The sequence below is a fragment of the Heterocephalus glaber genome, unplaced genomic scaffold (assembly GCF_053883595.1).
Source record: "Heterocephalus glaber isolate CG9 unplaced genomic scaffold, H.glaber_assembly_v1.0 deba00001497, whole genome shotgun sequence".
NCBI classification, from domain to species: domain Eukaryota; kingdom Metazoa; phylum Chordata; class Mammalia; order Rodentia; family Bathyergidae; genus Heterocephalus; species Heterocephalus glaber.
The window spans coordinates 1,694,012-1,719,591 of NW_028258320.1; the positions used below are offsets into that span (position 1 = coordinate 1,694,012).

At 42.7% G+C, this 25,580-nt stretch overlaps 2 protein-coding genes and 1 pseudogene across 5 annotated transcripts in view; 2 read left to right on the forward strand and 1 right to left on the reverse strand.

Annotated features, from left to right (window-relative positions):
- Zfand3 (zinc finger AN1-type containing 3) overlaps positions 1-25,580 on the forward strand; it is a 308,517-nt gene that overhangs the window by 558 nt on the left and 282,379 nt on the right. The gene's annotated exons all lie outside the window — the stretch shown is intronic.
- Positions 21-17,194, forward strand: LOC147825520 (leucine-rich repeat-containing protein 37A2-like). Its single transcript, XM_087185355.1, is given in 4 exon segments — positions 21-12,300; positions 12,303-15,530; positions 15,533-17,097; positions 17,099-17,194. Coding segments are annotated over 4 exon segments (5,481 nt in total). The 5' UTR covers positions 21-11,666; the 3' UTR covers positions 17,153-17,194.
- Positions 17,180-19,919, reverse strand: LOC106009506 (nudC domain-containing protein 1 pseudogene; annotated as a pseudogene). The gene has a single exon (XR_015440496.1). The product of XR_015440496.1 is annotated as a nudC domain-containing protein 1 pseudogene (transcript).

The following is a 25,580-nucleotide window of genomic DNA, read 5'->3' on the forward strand; positions in this document are numbered from 1 at the left end:
CCCGGCAGCCCGCCAGGCCTCGGACCCCGAAGGCCGCAACCTGGAGCTGGGCCGGGGCCAGGCTGGGGAGGGCAGCGGGGCTGGGGCCGGGGTGGGCAGAGAGGGCCCTGCCCGGGGCGCTACCACCCTGTGTGACCAGCTGGCCTGAGATTGAGGGCGACGGCCACGGGTGGGGGGCAGGGCAGCGGGGGAGGGATGAAGGGGCGGCGTTGGCACCTCCGGGTTAGAGCAGGGCTCCTCCTTTCTCTTGGCCTGTGGGGGCCAGCCCCCCTCCGCCTTTGGTATGAGTTAGTGTCCAGGCACCAGGAGGGTATTTCCTCTGACTTTTTCACCTCTCCTCCTCCTCCTCGTCCTCCTCGTCGTCGTCGTCCTCCTCCTCCTCCTGCCTGTTCCCCAGAGACTTGCATCATCACTTCCTAAATTATATCCCAGTGCCCCATTTGCTTTTAGGAAGCTGTTCACACGTCACCGCTTTATAAAAACCTGAATCCAGAACCGTAAAGTTAAAGGCTATTTTGAGGTTTCACCTTTATTTGAAACGCGATCTCTGGAGATCTGTGAAATTTCCTTCTCAAAAATAAAACAAAAGAAACCAAAAACAAACAACCTTAAGTCAGCTTGACTTAGGGAGTGTAAGAGCCAATTTCCTCAATTGGTTCTCAGATTTCTCTTTCCCAGTTTACAAAAAATGATAAAAATGTCCACAGCACATAGTGTGTGTCATTACTTGTCTGTCCTGTATTAGGGCCACAAAATGTGAGAGGAGTCCCCCCACCCTATATTACATTGTTAATTGCCCTTGGAACACAGTAGATTTAACGAATTGCCAACTAACAGGTGCCTTCATCAGACCCCATGACTAGTTCTGTGGTGAGCAAACTGGAGGCCTTGACAAAGGCCAACTTTTGGATTGAGTCCGCTCTTTTTTTTTTTTTTAACAGTGAATATATTTGGAGGTAGTAGAGGCAGGAAGGAAAGGATAGTTTTTGGTGAGACCGTCTTGGGGAAAAGTATTAGGTATTTTCTTTTTGCTATTTTCCATGCAAGAATGGGTAGCACAGAAATTAACTATGATTTTAGGAGCGCAGAGAAACATAAAGTGCTTCTTTATGTAGATTTCTGTAGAATTTAATTCCAAAGGTATGGTGAAGTGGATTTTCATTTGCTTTTTCAGAAACTTCCTAGTGAAAGGATATTAGTCAAAAATAAGTTAATGGTATTACCACAAATCCTGAAGATGTGAAAATATTTTAGGTTCAAGTCTTCCTTCATTTTGACTTAAAAATAAATTGGGTTGTCTGTGAAGTGCTTTTATAATAGGCAGTCTAATTCCCCCAAGAATCTTATGAAGTAAGAACCAAAATCTCTTTATTACTAGATGGGGAAACTGAGGCTTAAAGAGGAAGGGTAATTTGCCCCTTCACACAAGGAGTTAGGGTGGAGCTGGTGAGTTCTTCAGAGTGCTTAGAACCATCATTCATTTATGACATCAGTCTGGTGCCTGGAAAATACCTGGTGTCACAAGCCTCAGATTGTACCTCATTGTAAGATAGGCGACCTAAAGTGTCAGGTCTGTTTCCTGGCAACATGCTTATGTCTGTGGGATTATAATGAACGGAATCCTTATCAAAAGACTTACATTGGGGCTTATAAACTAAGGAAATGGAACAGCCTTTTGCCTTTAGCCAGCAGGTTCTGAGTAAGGGGCCAAGAGTTTGGTGGTAGCAGGTATCAGAAGTTCCAGTGATGTTTTACTTGACCTGTAAGCAATGAAGGGTTCTTTTTGAAACTTTTTATGAACTTCATCTTGCCTAACAGGAATAATAAGACAAAGCTAATATTTAAAGGTGAAAAGTGTTCTTTTTAGTGTGCATGTTTTAACTTTTCCTAAGGGTGTTTGTAAACACCTGTATAGTTTGTATTTTATAACAAGGAATAACAAAATTATTGCCCTCTTTTCATCATGTCATATCTGATTTTTGGTTTTTTTTTTTTTTTTTTTTTTGTACCGGGGATTGAACTCAGGACCTTGCGCTTTCGAGGCAGGTGCCGGAACCACTGAGCTACATCCCCGGCCCTCATATCTGATTTTGAACATTGTCCTGTATTGCATGGGCCACATGCGTATCATGTTTATTAAGCAAACTTACACTCGATTCAACAGATATTTTGGTGCCTCTGATATAATGGGACACAGGGATACAATTGCCATGCTCTGGGGCTGGAGGCATAGAGAAGTGAACAGGCAGGTGCAGTCAGTTGTTGAGGCCACCTATACAAGCTGGGTAGTGGTAGAGGATGGTAGCCTGGAAGAAGTGACATTTCCGTCTAGAGCCTAGGCAGTGATGGTGAACTTTTTAGAGCTTTATATGATAACAGCCTGTTGCAGCATGCATTCCATAAGTTCGCTACCACTGGCCTAGACCTGTAGGAAGGGTGAAAAGAGAATGGAAATAGAAGAGTAATTCAGGTGGAAAGGAATAGCATGCATGAAGGCTAGGGTGTGAGCGGGAACACCATACCTATGAGGAACAGAGTGGATCAGGTGACTGTGAAGGGGATCAGTTGTAGATGAGGCTTAGCAAGTGAGAGAGGAATTGATTCCCATGGTTATTCTGAGGACTTTGGCCTTGTATCCTGAGTGCTTTGGGGAGCTAATAAAGAACTTTTGAGCAAGCAGGGACTGCCATGATTGCCTTTGATATGAAAGGTTATTGGATGATCTTGAGAGTGGCTGAGTGTGCGTGTGTGTGATTGTGAGTCTGTGAAAGTGGTGTATATATGTTCACAGGGTGTCACCAGGTCTGGCGATAGAGAATATCTGTGAGGAGGAGCAACCCATTTTCCAACCAGGGTGGTAGCATGAGTGGTGTAATGGTGGGGAAGAATAGAGAGGAGTAGAGAGAGTGAAAGTCATTCAGGAGGTACTTTTTCCCTTCATGAAAATGAAGGTCAGTATGTGATCTAAACATTTTGCGCAGCATAGCACTCTGGAAGCTGTAGTTCTTTAAAGTCAGCCAGCCAGGGCCCACACCCAGGCCTTTGCAGAGGAGCCTTTCAACAGAATATTCTGGCCCCAGCAGAGTAAAGGCGATTCCTTTAGGATTTCTGCTCTCTCTCATGACTCAGGCTGTAGAATTTGCTGCTCAACATGTCCAGTCAGGACACCAGTCAGTGGTGCTTGGTAAAGAGGAGAGATTTAAGGTCTTTTTGTAGAAACAGTAGGAAGGAGAATGCCAAAAGGAAATGTACAATTCAAATGTGTTACTGTGTACAGCCCTTTAGTTTCCAGTTCTCTCTCTCTTTATATTGTATAACTGCATATGGGTTGTTGTTGTTATTATTATTATTATTTATTTTGGTATGGGGATCAAACTAAGGACCTTGTGCTTGGGAGGCAGGCGGCAGAACCACTGAGCTAAATCCTTGGCTCAGTGGGAAATTATTTTATAGAGAGACTATCTTCCCATTGGGAAAATCTACCTTAGAAATTGTTGAAAATTACCCTGTTTATAAAAGTTGGAAGTTCTTGGTATAGTGTATGTTTTTTAGGATTAAAACAGTTTCTTCCTTGTAACATAGACTTAAAATTTTTAGTGAAGCATGAGCATTTTCTTGTCTCATTTTAGGAATTCAGTAATCAGGCAAAAAATATACTTACTGTTAATTGTTAATTCTCACGTTTGAGATGAAATAGTACAGTTTCTTTTTGGGGAGAGATTGAACCTAGGAACAATCTGCTATTGGGTTGTACCTCTCACCCTTTTTATTTTTTGAGACAGGGTCTCACTAAATTGTCCAGACTGGCCTTGAACGTAGGATCTTCCTGCCTCAGCCTCCTGAGTGGAATTACAAGGTTGCACACCACATCTGGCAGTATGTTTTCATTAGTTAATGTCTACATATACTTGAAAACACTTAAAAGTATACAGATAGAGGTAGTATTAGTTTAATGTGCATTTAAAATTGTTTAGACCTTTTTTTGATTTTTTTTTTTTTTTTGGTACCAGGGATCGAACTCAGGTCCTTGCGGTTGCGCAGCAGGTGGCGAAACCACTGGGCTAAATCTCCGGCCTGTTTAGACCTTTTTTCACAATGCTAGAATGGAACCCATGACCCTGTACTTGTTAGGCAAGTACCCTACCACTGAGCTCTAGCTCCAACTCTGAAATTGTTTAGGCACTTAAAGTGCATAGAGGTACATAGAGTCTTCATTAATATTTCCAAAAAATATTGCTTAAAGGACAGACCTAGAATATTACAAGAGTTAAGAGAATAAGAATATATTGTGGGGCCGGGGATTTAACTCAGTGGCGTCGCTCCCTGCCTCGCAACCGCAAGGTCCTGAGTTCGATCCCTGGTACCACACACACAAAAGAATATATTAGTATAGGATAATAGAAAGGGTGATTAGTGAGAATGGAAGTTGCAAGTATTTTTTCCCCCTAATTTTACTGATTAGTATAAAAACCCAATTACTGCTATGGATATTTTGTTTTCACAATTGGGGATAGTATCTATCATGATAAAATAGTAGGGATCCTTCAAAAGTACTGTTTTGTAAATAAGCTTACAGCATAATGGACATAATTATTTAGTCTGATATTTGGGGAATAACAGGGTATTTAAATATGAGATTTACTAGGTAAACTACAGTTTTAAAGATACTTAGTTTTCTTTTTTTTTGGTACTGGGGATCGAACTTGGGTCCTTGCGCTTGTGAGGCAGGCGGCAGAACCACTGAGCTAAATCCCCAGCCCTTTTTTTTACTTAGTTTTTTTTTTTTTTGTACAGTTTTAAAGATAAAGGTCTTCTGTTTCAACAAATCATAAAACAATACATAGGTATATTTTCTTTAGCAAAGTAGATGTTAAGGCCATAGGTGGGGCCTTTTGGAGGTGGCTGGATCTTGGGTGTGTGATGCTGGGATTGATTGATGGTGTGGTGCTAGGATCAAGGCAGCTCCACCCTGGGTGAGAGTACTACCCAGTTTAAGGGTGAGCAGCCTGGATAGGAGACAAGGGGCAGAAAGAGGGTTGCTGTCACTTGGCGCTTGTCGCTTGCTGCTTCATCACTACTAACTGCTTTGCTGCCTTCTGCCCACTATGAACTGTTTCTCCTCTGTCATGTCCCTCTGCATGCCACCCTGCCTCTGGAGCCAGCCAACTATGAACTGAAACCCCTACAGTGAGCTAAATAAACCTTTCCTCCTTTAACTTTTGGTGTTGGGTATTTTGTCTCAGCAATGAGGAAAAGTAACCAAGACAGTGGATTTTATTAATATTTCATTTTTGTGATTTCTGTTGAAGTTTTGTGGGTTTTTTTTTTTGAGATAGGGTCTCGCTATGTAGTTCAGGCCAGCCTTGAACTCACTATGTAGCCCAGGCTGGCCTTGAACTTGTGATCTTCCTGCCTCAGCCTCCCAAGTGCTGGGATTACAGGAGTGTGCCACCACCCCTGGCTCTCTGTTGAAGTCTTTTGTGTACAAACTAGATCTGGTATATAGAATTTATATTTTAGGAATACAGTATGTGAGGATAGGCAGAGATAGGGATAGGAGTATCACAAAATTCCATTCTTGAAATGGTTACTAGTAGAAAGTTGATTGCAAACATAATTTGTTTTATTCCAGTTTATTTTTGGCAATCACAAGACACCAAGTTGTTTAGCTTAAATAGAATGAATATATTTTTTCATCTGTGCCCAGGCTTTGTGAATTAACGTGGCACATCGTCTCTGTTACTTTAACTCTGTGGATCATCTGGCTAGTGTGCTTGCTCCTAGCAGTTCATGGCCCACACGCTCTTCTGCTTTTTCAGTTATCCTCGTCTCCCAGTCAGAACAAGTTGCCACACTTCAGCCAGCTTAACCTGGGCTTTCAAGTCCATGTGAACATGGTGTGACTCCCTAGCTATCAGTATAGTGCTCATGCCAGTAATGTCACCAATTATCCCTTGATTATGAGCCCCTTACACAGTCCTTCAAAACAAAGCTACTTGTCTCTGCAGTTTCACTTTGCCTTCTTGAGTGTTATGTGCTTTTGAAGGTGCAGCGTGATTTGAATTAAGTAGTCCCTGTAGTGCATGTATCTACTTGACCCATCTTCCTGTTTCCATTTGGGATATCCAGAAGAATGTTACATTTGCCCTTAGGAGCAGTTGAAATACAAGGATTTTTTTTTTTTTTTTTTTAAGAAAACATGGTCTTTTTTTTGGTTTTGCTTGAGGCAGTCATTTTTAGTAAGTCGTTAACTTTCAGGGTAAATGGCTCTTTTAGATTATATTCTTCTTTTCCCATTCACTCTTTTCCACATTCACTCTCTCCTACTGCACCCTCCAAGAGGTGAATTCAGTATTTTAAGTCATACTAAAAAATTTTAACTGAAAAAATTTCTATTTTCTTTAGTGATAGCAGAGTTAACATTAGTGTTAACAAATTAGCCTTTTCCTAGCTGGAAAAATCAGGAGACTGAAAATCTTTTGAAATGAATGAAGCTTTTAAAAAAATAATAAATAGCATATAAAATATTATTTACTTAGAAGAGAGTGCTAAGAAGTTGAGAACTAATGTAATTTGGATTTATAAATTAGGTATTAAGGAGGTTGTGTCCATGTAAAGTGATATGATGTTTTGAAATTCTACAATAATCACAGCTCAAGATTGAGGTTAATTCTCTTACCTGGGCTTCGGGTGGGGCTGGTGTGGCCCTCTTCCTCCAAAATTCTTTTCTCTCTTTGAAGAAAGGTTAAAATTGGTATCTCAGGAAAGCCACATGAAGAACGTGACTGGTCATGACCTAACATTTGTGTAATTTTAATGAAACACTTAAATCATCCAGATTCTGACTTGTTGGATATTGTGACTTTTTCTAAGAGTGGTTTGCAAAAGTGGTTTTGTCAGAGTGGTGTGCATTCCAGCTGTTAGGGATTTGAGGACTAGTAATCCTACTCTGGGGTGGGTCCTTATATATCAAGATTACATTGCTAGCTGGGTTTGCTGACACACGCCTGTAATCCCAGTACTGTACTCTGGGAGGCTGAGGCAGGAGAAGCACAAGTTTGAGCTCAGCCTGGGTAATATAGGGAGTCTCTGTCTCAAAAAAAAGGAAAGGGCGGGCTGGAGGCTGTAGCCCAGTACAAAGGCTCTGGGTTCAATCCCTAGTATGGGGGAGGGGTACATTGCTAAATAGAATACTTAGACGCAAGAAATTTCATATATATGCTTGTATGCAGAAGAGAGGACTAAGGAACTTTATTTAAAGTACTTAATAGCCAGCATTTTAAGATAGTATTCTCGAAATGTAATATCCAGTATAGTAACCACTATCTACAAGTAGCAGCTTCATAATAATTAAGTTCATTAGTCATACTACCTACATTTTCATCACTCACTGGGTCAGTAACTAGTGGGTACAACATTCTCATCCTCGCAGGGTGTTCCAGACAGTGTTGTTCTAGAACAGTCACCCTGATAGGCAGCCACAATTTTCAAGCCTATTTTCTTGTGAGCTCTTTAGATACTTTTTTTCTTATATTCTGAAAATGAAAGACTTGTCTAATTCAGCTCTGTGTTTCTGTCCATCTCCAACATACTTTATTTCTATTGCGAGAAGCAGTGGTTGTTGTTAATCCAGATTACTGTGAGGGCCTGCCATTGATCAGTTATGGGAATTGCATTTTCAGTACAACTTAGTCTGTAATTTGATTTTTTTTTCCACGTTAGCCTTTGGGTCAGTCATCTTAGGTCTTTTCTCAGCACTGTTAAATTGGCAACCTCAGAGGCGTATACTCAGAGGTGTTGGCCTAATAGAGATTCAGTTTTTCTTTTTAGTGAGGGAATTGACTTTTGTTGAGGAATACTTGTTTTCACAAATGTAAATGTAAGATGCAGCTTTTTATGTGTGATCAGGGATAAGTGCATTATTTAAGGCATATATAACAAGGAAGATAGAGTGTATTAGAGTATCTAGCAGCTGTGGGCAAAACTAAACTGACCTGGCATCTACAGGGCTGAGAGAATGGCACAAGATAAATGAAAATGCCATGTCATCTTTGAGGTCAGAGTTGCAAACACTGACTGGCACCTGAAGTTGTGGGTGCAGCTGTTAACCAGAGGAAGGGTGATGTACCAGCTAACTGCATCTGTTCATTCAGCTGTATCAGATTTCCTGTATCATAGGCTTGAGTTTGAATTATGGCGGATGAATGTGCTAGACAGGATCACTGGTGCTGCTGGCTTCGATGGTGTTGGGTGGAGCACACCACAGCTCTGTGTAATCATTGCTGCCTAAGAAGTGACAGGGCAAAGAACAAGGTTATTGATGTGCTTATGGCCTTTTGGGGAGTGTCATTTCTCAATTTTTTTTCTTCTGAGTTGGAGTGGTATGGAGGAGCAGTTGTTGATGTCTTACATACTTCCTGGACTCTTGCACACTGGTGAGTTGAAGTGTGTGTGTATGATCACACTCTGCCACACTTCCAAGGAGAAGTGTTTCGACCATTCAAATGTATCACACATACTTTTCCTGGAGCCAAGTTCTTGGGCTAAGCAGGAGCTTGTGTTGGTAGGACTTCTGAATGTCATTTGAGGAGCTTCCTTGAGTTCATGATACCTAACTGGAAGAGCAGAGGTAGGAAGCTGGGGAATACAGAGTGGGTGGATGGCTCCAATGTCATATCTGTGCTTTCAAAGCTTTTTTTTTCTATTTCAGGCCATTGTTTTTTAGTTTCAACCCTTTCTAGGATGCCCTGTATGGATAGATGTGCTGGCAAAGTTCAGTTCTGAAAGGATTTATGAATGAGACACAAAGTAGGTTAAATAATGCAGTAATTCTCAACTATTGAAAAGAGTATCAACCAGAAAGAAGTAAAAAATAAACTGGAGGTAGGAGAAGGTGTGTATTTTAGTTTGAGTTGTTTCTAGATTTATTTCTTAGTTTATATGCCTGGGGAGTTACAGGTGTTATTCTTTTTCTTCAGTTGTCACTGAAATCCAGAAAACTGGGTTTTGCAGTCTTGTTTGGATGTGAAACGTTGCCTCTGTGTACAGAATCATCAGTGTATGATTTTATACAGTTTTACATAGTTTGCCTTCCTTTTTTAATATAATCTGAAGACTTGGTACCTTTAAAAGGAATGTGCTTGGGGCCAGGGATTTAGCTCAGTGGTTCTGCCCCCCTGCCTTGCAGGCGCAAGGACCTGAGTTCCATCCCCGGTAGCAAAAACAAAAAAAACAAAAAACAAAAAAAAAAAGGAATGTGCTTGGGTGTTGACTCATAAAATCATTGCATATGGGAACTGTATTTATTTACTTTTTTGGTTAAAATTATTTATTATGGAACATACCTAAAAAAAGGGCAATAATTTAATTTGTGACTTGTTAATAAAATGATTTCCATGAAATGGTAAAGAGTGCATATGGGAACTTCAAAAAAGATTTTGTTGATTTGGATGAACATATTCAGGTAATCTCACCTGTCTTCTTTCTTCCTGTGGGTCACTTGTCACTATTAATTAACTCTTCCTGTCTCCTCATTCACCCAGTGCTGTGACACTTCCCAGGTATGTTTAAACCAAGTATTTTATTTGTAAGGCTAATCTTTTTCTTCAGTAAATATTGAGCGGTATTTAGGAATTGTTGCTGTGACTTAATGATAAAGCTTTTGCAAATGACACATAAAATCTTGAGTGAAAATGTGCAGTATTTCACCATGTATACTAGTCTCTCTTCAGGGGTCTATAATCTCAATAATATTAGTAAGGATTAAGTTAGAAGAAAGCCACTCTAAATACTTTTCTGTGGAAGTATGTCCCTGCATACCATTGTCTTATCCTTGATTGGAAATTCTTTTTTTTTTTTAAGCAAAACATTTATTGGTACATAAGATAGGTTGAAAATTTGGAGAATGCAATTAAAGTAGGGTTTTGAAGAAAATGTGTAACATTTAATGTTTTGATCAACTTTCAATTACTATGACAAAAACCTTGAATAATCAATTCACTAAGTGAAAAGGTTTATTTTGGCTCTCAGTTTTGGAGATTCCAGTCCATGATCAATTGGCCCTGCTGCTGTGGGCCTATGGGAGTCAGTATAGCATAACAAGAGTGCATGGCAGAGCACTGCCCACCTAAGATGGGAAAGAGAAGAGAATAAAAGGGGCCAAATCTTCTATTCCCCTTGTGCACCGGTGCCTCAGGACTTAAAGACCTCCTCCCAACAGCTGGCCCCTAGAGACCAAGCCTTTAATGCACAGCCTCTGGGGATATTCAAGATCCAAACTATAGCAGCTTTCACTAGAAAAGGAAGGTTATTCCTGCTCAGACACTATGAACATGTGGGGTCAGCTCAAACCCCTGTCCTGCTAATGTCCTCTTTCTCCTCAGTCCTGGTGTCTCCATGTAAGGGCACAGCATGGACGATTGCCTTTAAAATTGTTTTCTAAAAGGCTCACACAGCAGACGCAGTGAAGGCAGGATGGCAGTTGGCACCTCTTGCAGTTCCCACTGAGAGTGACTAAACCTTGCCGGTGCAGGAGCAGAGCTCTGGACCCTCTGCTGGGGCCTTGCTTCGCATTCTGTTCACAGCATTCTCCCAGTTTGGCTTCTGTACTCAGACTGGGTTCTCCCAAATTCCACAGTGGCCCATTCTGGACCATTTCTGTGCCATCCAAATGTACTCGGTGAGCAATGCTCAAAGAGCCCAAAAGGCCCATGATAGGAAGCTGCTTTTCCAGACCCCCCCCAGTGCAGTTTTGTCTTGGGACCAAACACAGACAGTGACATGGGGCCTTTGCCCTGAACTACCTACGATGCCGAGAGCTGCCAAATTACTAACTTGGTCAGAGTAGATCATCCAGATAAAGTCCACTGAATCAAGAATGTAGTCTTTATTTTCATGGCATTGATATATTGGGTGAACGTGGCCTATATAATAAGGCCCGTATAATCAGCCACTTTCACATGAGCCTCAGAAGGGGCAGCTATCGAATGGCCAACGTTACCTGTCTTGCTCAAAGGAAGCCTGAGAAGGGGCAGAGAGACCCTGACCAGAAATACTCTCCTGCTTCAAAGCCTTGAAGACTGAGACCCTGAGAAATCCCAGCTGAGTTGTTTGTGACCCGGACTTGCTCATAAGAAGTGGATCTGATTGGTCTCAGCCTTCCCGCTTGGGCAGCCCTGCCTGTGCGACTCTCACTTCTGGGCTCATCTGCTAGGGTTTCCATCGGTGTCAGCCCTCAGTAACAACCTTTAAGAACCAAACTAAATATCCAGCAATTCTGAGCAGCCAGAGATCCAGTCCTGTCCACTCCACTCTACCCTGTGGTCGGGACCCACCCAGTCTGAGCCCCACATCCTGCCTCGTGATGGGGGAGGCTGCCCTGTAAGAGGCCACTGTCAGCTCTCCTGGGGAAGGGGAGGTGGACCTGGTCACTGAGGGGGGAAAGTTCCCCCATGTGGGGCAAGGCCACCTGGGCCTGATGTAATACAGGTTTCCTTAGCAAAGATGTCATAAATAAAGGGCAGGGCAGCACATTCCGGGTTCCCAAGGCTCAAAGGCAAGTGGCTGCCAGAAGGGTTCTACCCTACAGGGCAGAGCACCTGCACTCCACTAGCCTGGATGGCTATATCTCACTCATTTTGGTGTCCGTTCCCCCCCCCTCCCCCTCCATGTTCCTGCAGTGCCCCTGGGTTCCTGCACTCCTTATCTGGCAGCAGTTGTGGTTCCTGGTTCAAGCTGCCTCGCTTCCAGAAAGGCACTGGGTCCTGCCGACCACCAAGCCAAAGTTATCCCCTGAGCCCTGGTTTTTCCCTAATCTGCCAGCATTGCCTGATGCCCTTACTCCACAGCTACAGCCAGAGTATGATGACCTAGCATCATCTGCTCCCTCCCAGGAGTTGGCCCCACTTCTAGAACCTTCTGAACAAACTGGACTTCTTCAGGTCCAGCCGGAGGCCCAAACTTGAAATTCAAAGCCTGCAAAGGTCCAGTCCTCTTTACCTCAGGAAGAAGTCAAAGATCAACTCTCACAGCCCCCTGAGGAAGCTGAACCTTCTATAACCCAGCAGGATGCCTACACTCAGTATGAACTTGGTACTGAGAATATAGGTCAGCTGTCGATGCAGGAGGCAAATGCGCCATCTGGAAGTAGGAGTGAAGCTCAGCATTCAAACATGGCATTTGTCACAGTGAGACCTGTGGACATGAAGGTTACCAAATCTACAGACGCAGGGAAAAAGCCACAACCTACTTCAAGCCAACTGCAGACCCTGACCCAACCCCCAGAGAGTCCTGAGGAGGAGGAACCTTAACCCAACAAGAAATCCTAGCTCAGACTTTAGAGCTCACTGAAGAAATAGAAATTTCCTCAACCTACCAAGAGGCCCCAGCTCAGCCTCTAGGCCCTCTTGTGGAGGCTGAACTTTCTGCCAGTAAGACAAAGCCAGCTCAACTTTCTGAGTCTTCTAGGACAGAAGAACCTTCTGAAATCCAGTTGAAAGCCCCAGATCAGCCCTCAGATTTGGAAACTGAAGAGCTGGAAACTTCTCCAACCCAGCTGGAGCAACCAGCTCAGTTTTTGGAGCATGGTAAAGAAAGAGTGCCAACTCCACATCACCACAAAGCTAAGCATCCACACTTGCCCCATGTGACTGGTAAAACTCTGAATCTGCAGCTTCCCATAACCCCAGAACCTACCACAGAGGAGGGAAACTTCCCAGTGCTCCCCGAGGCTGCAGCTCATCTCTCAACTCCAGTAAATGATGTGGAACCTTCTATAAGTCAGCAGGAGGCTCCAAATCTGTTTTCTGAGCCCTCCAAAGGAGCTGAGCTTTTAAAATTTCACCACGAGGTTCCAGCTACATCTTCAGAACTTGCTCAGCAGGAGACCCAAGCTGGCAATCTACACACTTTTGAGGAGGGTGAACCATCTTGGACCACTCAAGAGGCTGCAGCTCAGCCTCCAGAGCTCCCTAATGAACTCATACCTGAGGCTCCAGAACTACAGGAGAAAATAGTCTCTCCTCTAGGTGATGAGCAAGTTCAGCCTCCAACACTGACCCGTGGCGCTGTTACTCATGCAGAGTTGTTGTCTAGTGAGGTTGAAATTGAAATTTCAACTGCACAGGAGGCCCCAGCTCAGTCCTCAGTGTCCCTTGAGCAGTTTGAATCTCTCGGAGACAATCAAGAACTTATAGCTCCACAGCCAAACCCTGCCATGAAGGATGAACTCTCTTCATGTGACAGCAAGGTTCCAACTCCACTTGCAGAGCTTGCTGGGGAATATTCCCCAGACCAGCCCTAGAGCTTAGCGATGTCCCCAGGCTCCTCTGGTGTAGCAGTTTCACCAGTGCAGCAAGAGCTCGCAGCTCAGGCTTCAGGACTCCCTGGGAAGGTTACTCTTTCTCTTTTGTTGACAGGAAGAGTAACATTTTCAGCCCAGCCTTCAGAGCCACCTGAGGACACAGAACCATTTTCAGTTCCCCAGGAGGAGGATGCAGCTCCACTTTCAGAGCCACCCAATGAGATGGAACCTTCTCAAGCTCAGAAGGTGACCCCACCTCAGCGTGCAGAGGAGGAGGAACCATCTCCTGCACTGCCACCAGCCGGATCTCTTCCTCCAGATCCTCTTGAGGTAGAACTTTCTTCAACCCTGCCCATGATGCTCCCTCAGCTTCCAAGCGAGCCACCCAATGAGAGCGCAGCTCACCCTCCACCCCGTTCTGAGACGACAGTTCCAACTCCAGCTCAGGGTCAAGCTCAGCAGCCAAGCGTCGCATTTCACCCTTTGAACCTGGAAGCCACCGTCATTCCAGAACGTACTACAGACGGTGAATTTTCCACAGCCCTGAAGAAGGCTACAGCTCTTCCTCTGAAGCACCACGAAGTAACACTTCCACCTCCAGACTGGGTTCAGACTCAGCATTCAAAACTCAGTCTGCTCACAGTTCGACCTTTGCACTGGAAGCTTATCAGCGCTCCAGGAATTAGTGCAAAAGTTACATCTTTTCCAACTATCCCTGAGATCCCATCTCAGCCTCCAGAACCATGTAAGGTGGTTCAAACTCTGGCGTCTCATGAGGTGAAAGTTGTAACTCTGGGTCTGGAGCCAGCTCAGCATCCAACATCACCCACAGTCACAGACCACCCTTTGAACCTGGAGCTCACAACTGCAGTACTCACTGTAGAGACTCAGGTTCCTGTACCTCTGCAGGAAGCTGCATCTCCTCCTCCAGAGCAGCCTGAGGTGATGCTTACACACCCTGAGCAGGTGCAGGCTTAGCATCCAAACCTGGCTGAAGTCACTGTTCAGCCTTTGGATGTGGAATTTGTGGTCACTGAGTATTCTGTGAGTCACTCTCCAGGAAAGGCTTCCACAGTGCAAGAGAAGCAGAATGCCAGGACAAACACTGACATATGTGAGCTCTGTACCTGCCAGGATGAGACCTTGTTGTGTGCTGGTCTCAGCCCAAAGCACAAGCTCTGCCAAGTGCCTGTATTAGAGCCCAACAACACCTTTACCACCTTCAATTTCCAAGAAAACGCTATTTTTCACCTCGGTGAGAATAGCTGGACAACATACAGGTGGGCTGAGAAACTAAATCTCAGTGAAAATGGCCTGACTGGATTACATAAAAATTCCTTTAAAGGCCTGCTGTCCCTCCAGTACTTAGAGTTATCCTGTAATAAAATACAGTTTATTGAAGCACAAACACTTGAAGCACTACCCTTTTTGCAGGTTTTAAATCTTCGCTGCAACTTAGTTAAACAGATTAGCTTTGGGATGTTTAGGGCCTGGCATGGAATGCGATTTTTGCACAAAGTCATCCTCAATCACAATCCTTTGTTGAGTGTTGAAGATTCCTATCTTTTTAAATTGCCAGCATTAAGATATCTAGACTTGGGGACAACACGCACGTCATTTCCGGTGGTCGAGAACATCATCATCATGACACTTGCATTGAAAACACTGATCATACCAAGGCACATGGCCTGCTGCCTCTGCCAATTTAAAAGTGATATTGAAGTTGTCTGCAAGACAGTCAAGCTGCACTGTGACAGTGAGTATGTGACCAATCCCATGCAGTGTCTTGAGGAAGCCCCTGTAGGGAACGCAGAAGGAGCCTTCATGAGTGTGTTACAGGCCCGGAAAATGAACACCAAGACCGAGCTGGTGCTCGAGTCTGGAAAGTCATGTTCCGAACAAAGTGATGTCAGCTGGTCAGACTTCATGGATGAGGAGCTTGACTCTAAAGATGAAAATGATGTGGTTGGAGCACTCAATTACATCCTGCCAAATTTCTCAGAGGTAAATCTAGAAGGTGTAGACTCATTATTGCCATTCATTCAACTCCTTTTCTCACATATACAAAATGAAGCTAATCCTCAGGGTTACATGAAAGACAATATGAAAAACCCCTCTCATCAACCTGTGTCCAGCAGTTCGCCTTATAGAAATGAACTGAAGAAGCTGTATTTTCTACAGAGTTGGTTAGATGCAGAAATTCAGGGAAAAATTGAGGAGGTTAAGGAAAAAGAAAAACAGGCATGCTTATGCAGTCCAGCCTTTCAAGTCCCAAATTTCAAATCGTTCCCGACGTTCCCGAGAAATTGGCAAGTGCTCAAGCACAGGAAAACAGCCTGGTGGAAGATCAGCATGAAGGGAGAAGGCTGCGGACAGTGCACAGGGTCCTCAAGGGCCCCAAGGGCATACGGAAAAGACTGCTCGAAGAGAGGCAGAAACAGGTGGTCAGGGAGAAGCAGAGCACCCAGCTACTGGCCGAAAACACCGCAGACGGACGGAGCCTCGGGAGCCCCAGCACAGGGAAGCCGGGTCAGAATGAGGGGGTGCTGGGGCCTGGGAACCTGCTCCATACAGAACAGAAGGTGCCTGTGTCTTCTGCCCTGCAGGATCCCCTGCTGGGCAGGTTGGCCACCTCCGCCTTGGCCAAAGCCCCACATGGGGAGAGGAATGGAGCCAAAGACCTCACCAACAGCATTTGGGTTTTAGAAAATGTCAGTGTGAGAGTTAAAAGCATGAAAACTTTTAAGTCAATCTTAGCTTCCAAAAAAGGTCATGGCTTTCATACAATTGCCTCTCTCAAGGCCCACAGAACACTCAAGGCCAACCCCAGGGAGCAGCTCACGAAGGAAGATGCACATGGGAGGCTGAAGATTGTGGAGGGGCCTCTGTTCTCAGCACTGAGGAGCCTCACCCATTCCCCCTCCCAAGGGCTCCTCTCGTTGTCTGGAGACCCACGTGTTCAGGACCATCCTTTCCCTGAATTATATGATCCGGCTGAAACCTCTACAGGGAGCACTGGTGTAGAAAACCAAACTTCAGAAAACACCTCTGAACAAAATGTTTTTACCATAAACTCTCCCGTTTCTGCCACGGATTCTGCCCTCACCCTGATATCCACTGATGATCACACCAATGAGAGGCACTGGGAGTACACCAGCACTGGCACTGAGCTGCCCCCTCCAGAAACCTCTGTCCCCTTGGTGTCCTGCCCCGGAGATGAGTTTGAAACCCAGCTAAACCAGCAGCTTCACATCCTCATTCCCAGCAAGGAGGTGAGGAGGCTCATTTCTTACGTTATTCGCACCCTGAAAATGGACTGCTCCGAGCCCCGCGTGTACCTGGCCTGTGCCAAGCTCATCTCCAGAACAGGCCTCCTGATGAAGCTGCTCAATGAGCAGCAGGAAGAGGTGGTGGCCCAGGCCCAGTGGGACACGGAGTATTGGAAGAGCGAGACCTACATCAATGAGAGCTCAGGGGCCTCCAGCAAGAAGCTTATCCTGGCAACATGGATCATGGCGGTCTTAACGCTTCTGATCTTCATCTTCTGCCTCATCGAGATTTGCTCCCACAGAACAGCTTCGGGGGAAGATGAGGAAGGGTCATCAAGTAGCGTTTGCGGGCAGAGAAGGAAGTACTCAGTGGAAAAGGACAGTCAGGAGGGCTTCTCCTGGTTTTGGCACCCGCTGTGGCTCAGGCACGTGAGCAGCCCTCTCAGCGTCATCTGGCAGCAAAGCATGGGGCAGAATCTACACGATGACGACTCTTCTGACCCTTCTGATGAGGACAAGAACAACAGGGGAGGCCAGTGAAGCCCCCTCAGAGGCAGAGGAATCCACAAAGGCAGCAGGGTGACCCCTTTGTCATTGCTTATAAAATAAATTACAGTTCCTCAGAGGTCAAACGCATCAGATGCTCAGCTATTGCAGCACATTAGGCTGAATCTCTTACAAGTTTCCCTTGTTTATCATTGACCACTACTTCTGGCCATTGGGCTCCTTCATTCTTCTTAATCAAAGAAATCTCCAAGCTATTATTCTCCTTCATTATCCATGTACTGCTTTCATGATCAATAGATGAGTAGAGCTTTCCTTCCAAAACCTGGAGATTCCTCAGCACAGTGCTGATGTGATCAGGTAAACACTCTACCCGAATGTCTTGTTTGGTAATGTGTTCTGGAAGCCGTACTGTTACTGTTAAATCATCTTCGGTCTGTTGCCAGTAATACAAAGGTTCCACTTTGTTTTTCTCTGACATGTCTTCATCCATATTTTCTTCAAACTCTTGACTCATAGGAACAAATCTGAAGGACTTGTAGGAAATAATCATTAGACTGTTCCCATTGGACTCAATGGGAGCGTAACGTGGCGCTGACTTTCCACGAAGAACATCACGCTTAGTAATTTCATATTTTACATTATCTTTATTTTTCTTACTGACAGTGACCCATTCCAAAGAAACGTAGAAAGCACTTCCTTTCATATCCGATTCCTCTTTCTCTATTTGAAGAAGTAGGGTAGCTATAGAATGTTCTTCAGCTTTTAGCAAAGAGATAGTGTGAATTATGATGAAAGGATTCCCAAGTTCTTCATTGAACACAATCTCCCATTTTTCAGAAGCACTACTTCCACATTCTCCTGTTCCAATGACATACAATCTTCCAGTTCCATCTGACAAGGTAACCCAGGTAGATGACTTGAAATGCATAGATGCATAAAGGCGATTGTCATATACTGTCAAATCTGCAGGAAGTCTAAATACCTCTCGTGGTTTTCCTAATGCAGTGTCCTAGGGTGCTCCGGAAAATTCAGATCCCCAGTCTACGACAAATGCTGACTTGTTCCGTGAGACTCTTTGGGCATGGCATCCTGAAATGAGCTTGTGCTTGGGTCAATTATTCCAAGTGATTCAAAAAGGTTTATTCTAGGAATTTAGTATTTAGGGAATTATGGACTTCTATCATTTGGGACTTGAATGTCTCCCAAGATCTCATGGTTAAAAGCTTTGTTGCCCAGCCTGGGGCCACTGGGAAGTGGTAGAACCCATAAGAAGTAGGGCCCAGTGGAGGCGCGGAGTGGGGGGGAGACGACTGTGTAACGCCCAGTCTTCTCTGTTTTGTCATCATGATGTGCTGCACTGCCACAGGCCTGAAATCAGTAAGGCCAATCCATCCCAAGCAGCATCACTGTTAAATTCATAATTCTTCCGAGGTTATCAAATGTAGTACACACTGTCTTGATACCACGAATCACAGTGTAGGTAATTATACATTCCAAAAGCGTGCATGTGCTCCAGTGTATGTTGGTCATCTTGAAGTTTTACTTCTGCCACAGCTGCATCAAGCTCCAGCTGGTAACAGGGCAGCGGCTCGAGAGAGAGCTTGTAACCCTTGAAGAGGGGGTCCAATAGAAGTCTCTTCACCCGCAGAGAACAATTAGCTGCCACCTTCATCACCTTCCAAGATCTTAGTGTGAGAATTAATAAAGCTCTTGTCGGAAATTCTTATCTGATAGTAGAAAGCATCTTAAGTTTACTTGGATGTTTTCATTGTAAATAAATTGGACACATATATTATATGAGTTCTTGGTTGGAGCTAGGGACAGGAAGAATAGACTGTTGATTTTGTGTTTAAACTTAGGTTGCAGAAAAGTCATTGGACAGATCTGTATAAGAGACACCAGACTTGAGAGGTGAGTTGGAAGGGTAGGGTGGTTAGGGAAGAGACTGGAGTTCAAGGGGGATGAGGATGGTGATGTGTAGGGAAGTGGGGTTGTGGCAATTAGAAATCTACATGCTTTGTGGCCACCATCTTTTAGACAAAACCCGAGAGGCGGCCAGGTCTGTAATGGTGCAGAATAAACGTGGACAAGTGTTGGGCAGGTTAAAGAAACATTCTCTCTGTTTTGAAAGTGTGAGGTCTTACGGAGAAGTGCTGAAGATGGCAGGAGGAGAGCTGTGGTGTAAGTTCCAGACTAAAGTAGAGTGGAAATGGCAGCTTTCAGTACCATTGGTGTTTCTTCTGTTAGCCCAGACGCATCTGTTCAACCAGTTAAAGGGCAGTGCGTTATGGTGTGTCTTTGCAGCAGGCTGTGGAGACTCATCCTACCTTTTTTTTCCTTTATTGATACTGCCACAACTAATTGCCTTTCTTGGTTGGGATTGATATTTCTCCCCCCCCCCCCCCTTCAAGCCTGTGGGGAGTTCAACAGTCTTGTCCATCTTCTGCTTTATTCTTGCAGTTGTTTTCTTGGAAAAACAACTTGCACAGGCCTTCTTGATAAAGGATTTTCTGTTAAATTGAATCTTAAAAAGTTTAGTAGTAGTGCTTCCTGGGGATAAAGATCTTTCTTATTTACTAAGAGGCTAATGAAGGGGCCTTCTCATCAAACCCACACTTCTACAAAGATGAAGGGCCTGCTGGTCTCTTATCTCTCAAAAACCGGCTGAGCTTAGTGGCTAGGCAAGGGTTTTGGAATCAAAGACCTCGGTTTACCTCTCTGCCTCTTTATCTTTAAAAGAGAATATCTTAGGGCCGGAGATTTAGCTCAGTGGTACTGCACCTACCTCACAAGCGCAGGGTCCTGAGTTTGATCCCCAGTACCGCACACGTACACACACACACGCACACAAAAAGAAAATATCTTAGAGCTGCTTTGAGGTTTATTGAGCTCTAATGCCTGTCAAGCCCTGCCACAGTGCCTGACTGTGATAATTACATTTGTTAAGGTCTAATTTTCAATCCTGAAAGGGGTTGGTGGCAGATTAATCAATGCAGAACATTCTTCTCTCCATTGGGCAGTTTGTATCTATAATGCTCTCCAGACTGGTGCTCCCTAGTTAGTTGGTAAGATTTTGGACCAGCCTTTTGTCTCTGGCCATTTTCCTGAGCCAGTTCCTTGTTCAGCAGTGATATGTTAAGTACTATATAGAGGTCTTGTACTGAGACCTGAGCTGTGGGAGGCATGAGTTTTGGCTTTGACTTCACATGAAGTTTAGAGAGGGAAGCAGATCATTAAACTGGCAAAACACCAAGGAAAGTGCTATGGGAGATCATTGAAAAGTATTGTGAGGACTCTGACAGGACCTCTTACTTGGCCTAGAGCTGGAGGTTGGCGTGGAGGGCTTCTCTAGGAGATGGTGCTTGAGCTGGATGTGAAAGGTGAGCAGGAATTAGCCATATGAAGATAGTGAGAAGGGTTTTCCAGGCAGGAGAATAGCTTGTGCAAAGGCACAGAAGAATTTTCGAGAAAGCATGCTGACAGTTCCACACAGCCAGTATGTTAGCTGCAGGGTGTGGTGGGATGAAGCTGGAAAATAGTTATGAAGGCACTTGATTGCTGTATTCTTGAGTTTAAGGATTAAGCAGTTGGGAGCCATTCAGTTTTCAGCATGGATGATAGATATTTACATTTAAAAAAAATTTACTGGGCAACAATGTGGAGGATGAATTGAAGGGTATAAGAATGAAAGTAGAGTCTAGTTAGGGCATTTAATCCTTTTTAGGGATATGAATCCCTTCAACAGTGTGGTGAAGTCTTTGGACCCCGTTTCAGAATAATACATAAAATAAAACATCTATGATTACAATGAAAATAGTTATACTGAAATTTACTTGCGTCTGTGGAACCTACCTAAAAGCAACCCTGAGACAATGCTGCAGTAGAGGAACTGAGAATGGAATGTGGGCTGCAGCCTGAGGAAGTGGGGACTGGAAAGGAGGCCTGAATTGTAAGAGTGGAGGCTGACTAACTGTGGTGGAGGTGGTGTGGGGTGATAAAGGAGAAGAGAGGCAGTGTGGTTTCTGACATGGGCTGCAGGATGGAAGATGGTATCTGTCACATATAATGGGTGTAGAAGTTAATTCACTCACAGATTGGTTAGATTTTCACAGATTGTGAATCCATTTTTTCCTAGGTCCAAAGTGAAATTGTAAAAGCAGCCACTAGTGCCATCTATCAGTGACAGAGTTTTGTTTGGCAGAAGAAAGTTTGGAAGTTTTTAAGTTGGATTTTGAAGGTTTTATGGGAAGTGATGGTTGATTTTAGATGGTTGAGTTTATTTTTTGGTCACTCAGATAGCATGTCAGTGTACTATTATTGTATCTTTTTTTGAAGTATATGGTGAAAAGTGCATAAATCTTGAGTGTTTAGCTATGTTTTCAATAAGTGAATATACCTGTATAACTAGCACCTTTAATAAGAAATAGCATTCTTAGCTCCCAAGAATCCCAGTTCCTATTCTTTTCTAGTAATGGCTTCCTTCCTGTCACTATCTAGACTTCTAGTGCCATAATATTTTTTTCCTTAGTTTAAAAAAATTTTTTTTTAAAGAAATTGAGGCATGGCTTGGTTTTCTAACTACACGTATTTCAAGTGTATACTTTGATGAATTTTTAAAACAAGTTTCAGGAGCTCCAGTGGTGCAGTTGGTTAGCGTGCAGTACTTACATAAAACAAATTTCACTTTTTAAGGAAGGTAACTGGGATGAAAATACAATGCAGGTATATTATATGTATATTTATATATGTTATACATATGTACCAGTATACCAAAACAAATCTTATTATTGTGTATTACTTATATGCACCAATACAATTTTCCATTTTTTTGGAGCTCAGTTTTATATTACAGTAAAACTGAGCAGTGGGTATAAAGAGATCCTATATACCCCTTATGGATTTTCTGTTCGGTTTTTTTGGTTTTTATTTTTTAAAACAGTCTTGGTAAGTAATTCAGGCTGGCCTTGAACTTACTGCAATCCTATCGCTTCAGCCTCCTGAGTGCTGGAGTCATACATAGGTGTGTGCCAATATGCCTGGCTAGTCTATGGAATTTTGACAGTGTATAATGATATATGTCATTATGGTATCATATAGAATAGTTTCACTACCTTGAAAATCCTCTTTGCTTTACCTATTCATATTTTGCCCTCAACCCTTGGGAACCACTAATCTTTTTTTTTTTTTTTTTTTTGCTATACTGGGAATTGAACTTAAGACCTTGGGCAACCACTAATCTTTTTATTGCCTCTGTAATTTTGGCTTTTCCAAAATGTCATATTGTTGGAATCATATGTTATGTTAGACTTCTCAGATTGGCTTTTCTTTTCTTAGTAATGTGCTTTTTTTTTTTTTTTTTTGGTTCTGGGGATTGAAGTTGGATCATTGTGTTTGTGGGGCACGTGAGTAATGTGCTTTTATTTTTTAATTTTTTTTTTTGCTACTGGGGATTGAACTCAGGACCTTGCGCTTGCAAGGCGGGCGCGGTGTCACTGAGCTAAATCCCTGGCCCAGTAATGTGCTTTTAAGGTTCATGTTTTTTCATGGCTTGATAGTGCATTTATTTTTGGTGCTGATATTCTATTGTCTGGATGTATCACATTTTAAGACATCTTGATTATTTCCAAGTTTTGGCTGTTATAAAAATTTGTGTGCGGGTTTTTATGCAGACATTCTTTCAACATACGGACGTGTTTTCAACTCATTTGGGTTAGGAGCATGATTGCTGGATCTTACGGTGAGATTGTTCAGTTTTGTAAGAAACTGGCTAAATCTCACTGTGATTGTACCACTTTGCGTTCCCACCAGCAGTAAGTGAGAGTCCTGTTAACTCCACATCATTGCTAGCATGTGATATTGTCAGTGGTTTGGATTTTGACCATTTTAATTGGTGTGTAGTGCTTGTCTCATTGTGTTTAATTTGCAAATCCCTAATGATACATGATGTTGGGCATCTTCTCATGTGCTTTTTTTTTCATTAGCCATCTATATATTTTCCTTGGTAAGATGTCTATTCATGTCTTTAGTCCATTTTTGAGTTGGGTTTTTAGCTTTTGTTATTGTATTACTATTTTTTTTTTTTATAGGGGCTGGAGACTGAACTCAGGGCCTTCACATTGAGCTATATACTCAGCCTTGTTAACATGTTTTTATTTTTGAAACAGGGTCTTGTTGAGTTACCCAGGCGGGGATCAAACTTGTAGTCTTCCTGCTTGAGTCCCCTAGAGTGCTGGGACTGCAGATGTGCATCACCATGCTTGGCTTTGAGCTGGGTTTTAAAAATGATTGAGTTAAAAAATTACTGAGTTTTGTTGTTATGTTCTGGATTGTTCTTTATCAGATTTGTCTTGTATAAATATGTTCTACCAATCTATGGCCAGTCTTCTAATTTTTCAGATGAATTTTTATGTATAAGTTGATGACTTTTCTTTTTTTTTTGGTACTAGAGATTGAACGTGGGACTTTGCACTTGCGAGGCAGGCGTGGTGCCACTGAGCTACATCCCTGGCCCAGGTTGATGACTTTTTTCATGTGTATATACCTGTATAGCCACCAGCTATGAGTAGATATATATCGACATTTTCAGCACCTCAGCAGGAGTCTCCTGTGTGTTCTACTACAGTTAATACCCCAAGCCTCCTCTGACTTTACTGTAGATTAATTTTGCCTATTTTTGACTTTTTTGTAAATTGAATCATATATTTTATCTTTTGTATTTGCTTCTTTCATTCAGCATTATGACTGAGATCCATCAATATTTGTGTAGAGGTAATTATTTGTCACTGCTTTGTGGTAGTCCAATACATGATAGCATAATTTATCCAGTCTAATTTTGAGGTTAGTTGGCTTTTGCAGTATTGTGTACTGTGCTACTGTTAACTTTCTTGTATCTTTTGATTGGACATAAACACATTTCTTTTACATACATACCTAGCAGTAGAATTGTTAGGCTCTGAGGTGCATAATTTAGTAGGTAACACCCATTTACAAAAGTGGTTGTATCAATTTATACTGCCACTACTAGTGTATGAGAATTCTGATTATTCCATGTCTTCATCAATACTTGATCTTCACTGCCTCTTTCACTTTAGTTGTGTATATGGTTATTTATTGTGGCTTTAGTTTGCATTTTCTGATGACTAAATGAAATTGAGCACTTTTCTTTATTGGCCATTTGCCTAAACTTTGTTGTAAAGTGCCTGTTCAGCCTTTTGCTCACTTTTTTGGGGGTCATCTGCTGTTTTCTTGCTCATTTGTATGCATTCTCTGTGTATTCTGGATATGAATCCTTTTTCATTTAGTGTGTAAATGTACTTGTATACTTTTGTAGTATATTAATGAAAGGTTCCTATTGTATGATTAAAATTCCAACAGTACAAATGGGTAATTGATGAAAGCGCCATCTCCCTCTTACTTTTAGTCTCTGAGTTGACACCATGTCCTTAGTTTCACTTTCGGTTGAGAACTATGGTTAAGTTTCTTGGGTACCCTTCTAGAAATTTCCTGTGTATGTACTGTGCTGATTCTTTTTATAACATAAATGGTAGCACACTGCACCTTGCTTTTCTTTTTGTGGTGCCAGGGGAGGAACATAGGGTCTTCTACATGCTAAGTGTGCACTTTACCACAAAGCTATGTCCTCGAACCCTGCCTTGCTTTTCTCAGTATAGTTTAGAATTCTTTCAAAATCAGCGTATACAGTACATTTCTAGTTTCTTTTAAATAGTAGCATAATATTCTAATAATAGTATAATATTTCATGCACTGGAGTTTATTTAACCAGGTTTGGTGGGTACTGTTACTGTTTTACCAAAACAGTGTCATGTCTGTTGAATTTTTTAGGACTTACGCACCATGCTGCTTAAAGGTGCTAAAGAGGACTTACTTTAAGTAATGCTTTTTTAGTCACATTTGTGCATCTCAGCAGTATTTTGGCACAGCATGGTATCAGGGTACCTTTTGTGGAAAATTGCCATAATTATATCCCATGTGTTCCAGAAATTAACACTTTCCATTAAGGCTCCAACAATCATGAATTGAAAGAACTTCAATCTATTTATAGTTATGATTTCTATTAACATTTTTCCAATAATACATTTTGGAAATATTAAAGTAGATTAAAAAAACAACAAAACACCACCAACTGGAACTTTAGCTTCCTAGGTTCTAAGAGGAACTTTATACTTATAGTCTTCTATATTGTGGTAGATAAAACTGTACTCACTCTACCTGTCTTGACATTTTACTTAATTTGATAGAAAGTTACTATAGTACTTCCCTAGCTTTTGTTTTTTCTAGGAACAAGTCCCTTTATTTAGTCTGGACCTCCATCCCTGAAAATATTCAGATGTCTTTTAAGGTCTTTTGAATTATATGCTGTGTTTTTTCTGAAGTGCATCTGTGTTCCTGAAAGGACAGTAGATGTTAATATTTTGATTTTCATTCCCCCTCCCTTACTTTCTCCTGCCAGGTGGGGAGCAATGAAATGTCTTTATGGGGTGAAA